At 37.2% G+C, this 9,556-nt stretch overlaps 1 protein-coding gene across 1 annotated transcript; it reads right to left on the reverse strand.

The window, feature by feature from the left end:
* Positions 1–3,388: 3,388 nt before the first annotated feature.
* Positions 3,389–5,936, reverse strand: LOC142841503 (melanoma antigen preferentially expressed in tumors-like). Its single transcript, XM_075958429.1, has 3 exons — positions 5,641–5,936; positions 4,620–5,204; positions 3,389–3,902 (listed from the first exon to the last, which is right to left on the reverse strand). The coding sequence occupies exons 1-3, from the start codon at positions 5,934–5,936 to the stop codon at positions 3,389–3,391; spliced, it is 1,395 nt and encodes a 464-aa protein (XP_075814544.1).
* Positions 5,937–9,556: the final 3,620 nt, after the last annotated feature.

Here is a 9,556-nt window from a genome sequence, read left to right on the forward strand (position 1 = left end):
AGTACTAGAAAGAAAACTCCAACCCAAGGAAGTCGGCTACATCCACAAAAACACAAATAATAGATAATCTTACAGCAGCAAATCCCAAAGAATGGAAAAACACACAAATTAACATCACCAACAAAACAAACAAAACCCTAACATAACAGGAATTAGCAATCACTTGTCATTAATACTCCTTAATATGAAAGGAATCAACTCACCTACAAAAAGACACAGGCTAACAGATTGGATATGAAAACAGAATCCATCCTTCTGCTGCATATAAGATATTACACACCTCAACCTCAAAGACAGACATCACCTCAGAGTAAAGGGTTGGGAAAATTTTTTCCAATCAAATGGACCTAAGAATCAAACTGGTGTAGCAATCCTAATATCTAACAAAAATAGACTTCAAACTAAAATCAATTGAGAGAGACAAAGAAGGACATTTCATATTAGTCACAGGAAAAATCCATCAAGAGGAAATCTCAATACTGAGCATCTAAGCCCCAAATATAAAGAATACAATTACAGCCTCATATGTTAAAAAAAAAAACCTCTAAAGCTTGAACCATACATTGAACCCCACACACTAATAGTGGGAGACTTCAACACTCCACTCTCACCACTGGACAGGTCAGTCAGACAAAAAAATTAACAGAGAAATAAGGGAACTAACAGATGTTATGACTCAAATTGACTTAACAGACATCTATAGAACATTCCATCCAAACATAAAGAATATACCTTCTTCTCAGCACCTCATGGAACCTTCTCAAAAACTGATCACATACTAAGAAAAAAAAATCTCAACAAATACAAAAAATTGGAATAACCCTATGTACCTTATCAGACGACCATGGCTTTACATTAGAATTCAACAGCAACACTAATTCCAGAAGGCCACAAACACATGGAAATTAAACAGTGCTCACCTGTATCATAAATGGGTCAAGGAAGAAATCAAAGACTTCCGAGAATTCAATGAAAATGACCACACAACATACCCAAACTTATGGGACATAATAAAAACAGTGCTAAGAGGAAAGTTCATAACACTAAATGCCCACATAAAGAAGCTGAAAAATCCCACACTAGTGAATTAACAGAACATTTGAAAGCTCTAGACCAAAAAGAAGCAAACTCACCCAGGAGAACTAGAAGGCAGGAAATAATCAAATTGAGAGCCGAAATCAACAAAATAGAAACTAAGAAAACAATACAAACAATGAGAAAAAGTTTGTTCTTTGAGAAAATCAACAAAATAGACAAATCTTTATCTAAAATAACCCAAAGGCAGAAAGAGAATATCCAAATTAACAAAATCAGAAATGAAAATGGGGACATAAGAACAGACATGGAGGAAATCTAGAGAATTATTAGGTCATAGTTTGAAAACCTGTACTCCAAAAAAATTGGAAAACTTAAAGGAAATGGACAACTTTCTGGATAAATACCATTTACCAAAATTAAATCAAGACAATATAAGCAAATTAAATAGACCTGTAACTGCTAAAAAAGTAGAAACAGTCATCAAAAGTCTCGCAACCAAAAAAAAGCCCAGGAACAGATGGTTTCAGCACAGAATTCTACAAGATTTTCAAAGAAAAACTAATACCAATAATTCTCAAATTGTTCCACACAATAGAAACAGAAGGAACAGTGCCAAACTCTTTATATGAAGCTACAATCATCCTGATACCCAAACCACAGAAAGACATTACTAAGAAAGAGAATTACAGACCAATCTCACTCATGAACATTGGTGCAAAAATACTTAATCAAATACTAGCAAATCTAATCCAAAAACACATCAGAACCATCATCCACCATGATCAAGCCAGCTTCATCTCAGAGATGCAGGGATGGTTCAACATATGAAAATCTGTCAACATAATCCACCATATAAACAAACTGAAAAATAAAAACCACATGATCATCTCATTAGATGCTGAAAAATCCTTCAACAAAATACAACATCCCTTTGTGATAAAGGTCTTGGAGAGAGCAGGGATACAAAGAACATAATAAATGCAATAAAGGAAACAGACACCAAGCCAACAGCCAACACCAAACTAAATGGGGAGAAACTCATAGTAATCCCACTGAAATCAGGAACAAAACAAGGTTGTCCACTCTCTCCATATCTATTCAATATAGGTCTTGAGGGCCTAGGTAGAGCAATAAGACAACAAAAGGAGATCAAGGGGATACAAATCAGAAAAGAAGAAGTCAAACTCTCACTATTAGCCGATGATATGATAGTTTACACAAGTGACACCAAAAATTCTGCCAAGGAACTTCTACAACTCATAAACACTTTCAATAATGTAACAGGATACAAGATTTTCCCTAAAAATTCAGTAGCCCTCCTTTACACAGAAAGAAATCAGAGAAACATCATCTTTTACAATAGCCACAAATAGTAGAAAATATCTCTGAGTAACTCTAACCAAACAAGGGGAAAACTTGTATGACATGAACTTTAAATCTTTGAACAAAGAAATTGAAGAAGACACCAGAAAGTGGAAAGATCTCCCATGCTCTTGGGTTGGTAGAATTAACATAGTAAAAAGAGCAATCTTACCAAAAGCAAACTACAGATTCAATGCAATGTCCATCAAAATCCCAGCAGAATTCTTCACAGACCTTTAAAGAACAATGCTCAACTTCATATGGAAAAGCAAAAAACCCAGGATAGCCAAAAAATCCTGTACAGCAAAAGAACTTCTGGAGGCATCACAATCCCTGACTTCAAATTCTACTACAGAGCTACAGTACTGAAAACAGCCCAGTATTGTCATAAAAACAGACAGGAGGACCAATGGAACCGAATTGAAGACCCGGATGTTATTAATCCACACACCTTCGAACACCTGATTTCTGACAAAGAAGTAGAACATATAAAATGGAAAAAACATATTTAACAAATGTGCTAGCATAACTGGATATTAACATATAGAAGATCCCAGGAGAATCTTACATATGAGAAATCAAAAGTAACTTGTTGAGAGGGCAAAGGCTTTGTCTTCAAGGACACCTCCCAGTATACAAACAAATTCAGGAAAAGTTGCAATGGTATTACACTGTGTTAGATATCTACAAGTGAATGAAATTAGACAGCATACCATGATGTAGCCATGGCATATTGTATACCCAATACTTAAGTAGTAAGATGAAGTAAGATCAAGAACAAAAAAAAAGACACACACAGGGACTCTCAAAGTTCTCCATTTTCTTCTTAGCATTAATGCATTATAACTATTAGTTACATGCCCTTATTTCTTAACTATAGGTTTCTATAACGTAGGAATCTCACATATGATTCTGGGAGCTCCAGAAAAGAACACTGAATGTTTAACAGGTCACATATTAGGGTTGAAACTGGGGTGAACTTGGAGATTCACTGAGAATAAGTAATCCAGTTCATGTCACTCCGCTTTGCTGCTTGTAGCATCGCCTTCAGTTGTGCTTGGACATCGGCAAGCTTCTGTCGATCTAAGCTGCCATGAACGTGCCATTGTTCATAGCAATGTAAAGGGATAGGATAAATCACATACTTCAGCTCCATCAAGGGTGTTAAGTAATGAAGGACTTTCATAAGCATCGGCATCGAAATGGGATTAGAGACAAAGCTAATCACACGGAGATGGAAACATTTAGTTAGTGCTGGAAGGATAGCCGCGAGCGCAGCATCTGTTAAATGGCAATGATTTATAGCCAAGTGCTGCAAGGTATCTGAGAGCTTCTGCAAAAGAATCTGAAGGGGCCCACAGTCATCCCAATACATTGCGTTGTTACTAAGATTCAACAGTTTTAGGTGGGTGGCCTGGGGGCTCTGGGACAGAAATTTGAGATCTCGGTAAGAAATATCACAGAACGGCAGATACAAGAAATCCAAGTTAGGTGGCAAGGCTCTGTGGAGAGAAAACAAAGATAGAACGGCTCTCAGATGTCTGATGGGAAATGGTCTGAGGAATCTAGAATAAACTGTTTTGCACACAATACGTAGCAGCAGCTAACAATACGAGCTTGAATTCAGTCAACAGATTTGTGACCCTGAAAAGTCACTTTTCTATTCTCACATGAAACGTGTATCCTTGAAAATTTTTACAGCATGTTAATAAAGAAATTTGTGCCAAAGATTTAGTGGAAAATATTATCTACTTAGTAATTACAATATAATCAAAGGGGGGGCTAGTTCACCTGCTCAGAAAGAGGTAGGACAGAAGGAGCAACCTAGTGGAAGCTCCCTTTGGCTAGACCATAAATGACAGCCTCTCCAATCATGGTCTGAAGCTTGGAGAATTCCCTAATGATCGGACATTACTGTCTATAGTTATATGAATATGTGCACCTTTACCACAACATAAAATCTTTCTCTCAGTTCCCCCTCTTCATCTCTTGATGGCCAGAGGAGGGCTGCATTCTTTTTTTCACCTTGACGTTTCTGGAACAGCACCCCTCAGACTATGAAAGAGACTTTTCAGCACAACTACTTTCAAATTCACAGGAGGCCAGAGACAAAAGGCATAAAGAGTTTTAAGAATCTCGGGTCTTCCCAGGAATCCTTTCTCCCCTGTGTTAAGAGACAGGAGGTTCAGGAGACCTAGGTGCATACCCCACGTCCTCACCTGAGTAGGCTGGCCAGATGATCTGTGAGGCTGAAGGACGACAAGTTGAGCTCTTTCAGGCAGGTCATGCGCCCAAGATAGCTGAGAAACACTCTGAAGACTTTCCCGTGCAAAGACCTAGAAGTGATTTTAGACAGACTAAGGCTGTCCAGATAGATCATGTGAGACAAAAGGGTAGTGACTTCACTCAGTGAAGCCTGATCAACTGCCAGGTTGTGAATGCATGCCAGATCTAGAAACTTCACAGTGTTTCTGGCATATGAAAATTTATCAATCTGCAAATCTCGACAGCAGAGGTGCAAGGACCCTGAGCTCTGCTCAACTTTATTCAGAAGCAAAGCAAAAAATTCCCTTTCTCTCGAGGTGCCATCAAGGGATAGGTCCACTAGTAATTCCATAGGCTGCCTTGAGGGCTGACTCTCAGGGCTTGAATCTACAATGGTGCACTGGCTTTCTAACTTCAGAATAGAGTGTACAGAGTGAGTACAGCCATGAAAGCAAGTAGGCGATCTGATACCAAATTCGGGGCATGTTGTCCTGCAGTCAATACCCTGCCTTACATCTAGGATCCTCAGTTTAGGGCTCCTGTAGGGAAAAGAGGAGATAGAACATCTAAGAGGCATGCAAATTTTAATGTAAACCTACAGGGTCGACAATGACATGTAGGGACTTAGTCTGCATTCTTGATGCCAAATGCCAACAAGTTCGATATCATGAAAATTCAACACCCTTTAATTAGTTTCCCCATCGTTTATTATCCTTAAATCCTCTCCGATCTTAAAGTTGGTGTTATTCTCCTATGTAGAACACCTGCTATGTAAATCCATCAATAGTACCCTCAATAACATGAATTTCATAATGAACATTGACTATATTATCAGCCTTTAGTGTTTTACCAAGTATTGTGCCAACAGCCTCACACATAAATCTTCAGCATTCACTGTTTACTACCTTTGAAAGAGCAGTAGGCTGTGGTGGAACCTCCTGGGTCTCACCATGTCTCTATTATCCAGGCTCTTACCTAGAAGCTGAATTCTGGACAGGTAGGAACTGAAAACTTTCTACCATGGCTTTCAGGAGTTCACGCTGGGGTTCCTGCACACTCAGTGTTCCAATGTGGAGACAGGCAAAAGGCCAAATTTTCACCATGGCTGTCAGTGTCTTCCTATATCCTCCCATGAAGGCAGCAGAGAACAGTGGAATAAAAAGCTCCCTTGGGATCTCCTCCAGGGAATGAATTGCAACCAGTTCATTGCTCAGTAAACTCTGTATAGCAAGATCCAATAGTGAGGACGGGTCCTTTTCTTCCATCATCATATTCCTGCATCAGGATGAGAGATACTAAGAAGTCCTGAGAGGACACCCTCAGACTCTTCTTTAAAACAAATAAGAGCAATGTAGAAAATATATTAGTTGCATGCAGAATAAGTTTTTTATGAAATGTATAACTATTTCTAGAGATGTCTACTATGGGCTTAGATTAAAAACTGATTGTTCCGAGTGTACATGTGTGTGTGTGTAAATGTGTGTGTGTGCATGCGTATGTGTGTGTACAAATGTGTATGTGTGTACATGAAAGGCTAGCATTAGAAATAATCAGTTAATAGAAGCCAATGTGAGTTACCTATCCACCTGGCACTGTGTATTTCCTCTCAAAAGATACAAAGCATTATGAAAGAAATTGTAAATACACATAATATTGACATAATCATCATTATCTTGGAAATAACCAAACATCAAAATGACAATTATCGGAGAGAAAAAGACTGCAATTGCAGCCGGTCCTACTCCATCACCATACAACATGTGGGATGAAGCAGACAAACAAAAACTGCAAGAGACAGAAATGAAGAAATCTAATTAGGGGCATCAACTCGCCAGAAAACCTCAGAGAAAAAGTAGGTCTCAAATAACCCTAAAATATAAAAACTATTTTCCAGTGCTAAAGGAAACAGCTACCATTTTGAGATTGGACTCCATTTAAGAGTCCAATTTAAATCCTTAATGTTTTTTTTCTTGTATTTCAAAACCAAAAAGCAGTCAAACTGAAAATAGAATGGTGATTCCTTGGGTCTGGAAAGAGTGCCAAGTTGTGGACTGACGGTGAGAAAGTATATTTGTATATGATGAAAGTAAGTTAGAAACAGTTGTGCAAATACCACAGTGACTCCCACTCAGATGTATATGAGTTGTTAACTCATATGTGTTAACAACTAAATGAATGGCATTAATAAGGGATATGAATCATTTGAAGCCTCAGTGTTTGAAGCACAGAGCTTATGGGGAAGAACGGAAACACAGAGATGAGAGAGGCATTGCCAGGAACTTTAGTAACAATGAGAAAAGAAACAAAAGCAGGCAGTAAGACTCTTGTAATACATAAGAAGCAAAATCAGAGTAGTCAGACATTTTCTACCACAAAAAAAGGCAAAATGTACTAGATGGTGCTAAGCGCCAGAACACAGGATGATAAAAATAGATATCTAAAACAATGCAACATCATACAAACGAGTAAAATTCGAAGCAAAAACATTAAAAAATGAGAAAACAAAATTCTGTTTCTTGTCACATACCTAGTCTAGGGCACTTTCCTATGAGCCCGTACACACTCAAGCACAGTCCTTGGAAAGTATAACTTGCCAACTGAGATAAAATTCACCCTGGTCAAAGGCAAAGAAGAATTACATCAACTTGAGACTTTTTAGGACTGCAATCTCAGGAGACAACATTCAAGTAATCCTGAAAACTATGTTCTGAGGTTCTGAAAAATGGGCTTCTTTTACAGCATGAGGGGCAAGAGAGTTTAATCGATCCCCTTTGTCAAGAACTGTAATTCTTTTGTCTAAAGTAAAAGTCAAACCTGCTTGGAAGAAAGGAACTGGGCAGACTCACAAAGCAAGGGTGATAATGTTACAAACTGTTACAAACACTAGTGAAATTTGTTTCAAAAGTTGAAGTGCATGCTAGTACCCAAGGTCAGCCTGTTTGTGGGTGAATATGTCAGTACTCAGACAGTGTAGTTCAAAATATTAATTGCAGACGTGCCTGAAGTCTGGTTAAACAGGGGTTCTGGATCCCATTTTTAGGGTGCCAGAGCAATGCTACTGGTGTGATTTTATTTTCCCTGACAAGCTCAGTATCAAAAATATGTCTGTTCTCCCTGAGCTGATATATACATTTAATTCCATTGCAAAAATATCCTCAGATATTTTTTGGAATTAAGCAACTTGATGGTAAAACTCATACATGAAAGAATACATGAGGAGAGGTAATAAGTGAGAAGGAAGACGAGAAAGGACTTTGACTAAACAAACAAAAACAGCAACAAAATCTTTCTAGAAAACTGTATTGATAACATCACATTACTTCTATATGAACAGAAAAATAAGAGCTGAAGAGATGGCTCAGCATTTAAGTAAGAGAGTTTGAAAGTTTGAATCAAACTCAGGTTTGATTCCCAGAATCCACATGATAGCTCACAACCATATGTGACTTTAATTTTAGGGGATACATTACCCTTTATGACGTCTGTGGGAAAAGATATGTACAAGTGCACAGACATGCATGCAGGCAAAATACCCAGTCACATACAGTGAAATTAAAAAAAAAACTAAAAGTATAGACAGTCCAATGGAATAGCCTAAACAGCCTAGAAATAAAGTCAACACAAATGGAAATTAGTGCATAAATATGGTGGTATGCAAAACCACTGGAGCAGTGGGGAGCATGAGACAATTAGAACAAAATTTAAAACAGATCTAAAATTGCCATTTACATCCATAATATTAACATAGATTAAAGAAGTAAGCAAAAAGTTAAACCAAGAGCTAGAGATGGTTCAACAGTGGTTAAGAGTACGGGCTGCTCATTCAGAGGACTGAGTTCAGCTCCTGACACCCACATAGAAGCTCACAACTGCCTGTATAACACCAGTTCCACGGATTCCAACATACTCTTCTGGATGCCAATGGCACCAGGCCAACACATAATGTACATGCATACATACAGGCAAAACACTCATAAACATAAAATAAAAATAATTTTAAAAGAAGTTAAACCACACACCTTCTTGAAGAAAATATGGTAGCTCTTCTTTAACCTCACTATAGGAAAGGGCTTTCTAAATAGCACACAAATTCTGGAGGCAAAGAAAGAAGCAATTTGGTCACATAAAAATGAAAGTATTTCAAAGAATAATAGTCACAATTAAATCAAAAGGCAATTAAAAAATTTCAGATATCAGTAGACATATCAGACAACTGAAAGATATGCTAATTATCAACACATATTTAAAACTGAAAGACAATGGACCAGAAATTTGGTATAAAAATGAGGAAAAGGTATGAAATAATAATCACACGATAATGTAAAAATTCAGTTCACAAGTGATAAAAAGCTTAATTTTAATGACAATTAGGCATGCATATATAAAAACAATTATAGGATTATCAGTTAGTGTCAGGTCACCTACCGGAACAAATGTTTAAAGTAAAGCAGCATAATTCTGTTCATGGGGCTGTGAGAAAACAGTGATTCTCACACATTGCTAGTGGAAGTGAAAACTAAGAAAAGTCTTCCAGAAAAAAAATTCAAACTGCCTAACAAAACTACATATGATATTAAATTTGACCCAATAACCCTACTCCTGGGCCTATGAAGATCTGTTTTCCTAAATACAAAAATACACATGCCTAAAGATATTCATAGGAGTGTTATTTATAATTTCAAACTGTTAAACACAATTCAAAACATAATAGGTGAATATTTAAATAAAAATACAGTATGGTCATACACACATACCATAAACAAATGTGAAAAAGAATAACGGAAATTTCTATGAAGTGGCAGGGCATCATTTCTACAAATGCGGTTAGATGCAAACTAGAAGGATGATGTATTTTACGTTACCTTTAATTAAGAAGGCAATATAACATAAC

This window comes from Microtus pennsylvanicus, chromosome X (assembly GCF_037038515.1).
Source record: "Microtus pennsylvanicus isolate mMicPen1 chromosome X, mMicPen1.hap1, whole genome shotgun sequence".
Classification (NCBI taxonomy): Eukaryota; Metazoa; Chordata; class Mammalia; order Rodentia; family Cricetidae; genus Microtus; species Microtus pennsylvanicus.

Bases quoted from the DNA above. Each gene is read 5' to 3' on its own strand.
- LOC142841503 (XM_075958429.1), bottom strand. From the start codon at position 5,936: ATGATGATGGAAGAAAAGGACCCGTCCTCACTATTGGATCTTGCTATA. The intron at 5,205-5,640 runs GTAAGAGCCTGG...TTTTCCCTACAG, and splicing joins GTCCAGAATTCAGCTTCTAG to GAGCCCTAAACTGAGGATCC. The intron at 3,903-4,619 runs GTGAGGACGTGG...TTCTCTCCACAG, and splicing joins CATCTGGCCAGCCTACTCAG to AGCCTTGCCACCTAACTTGG.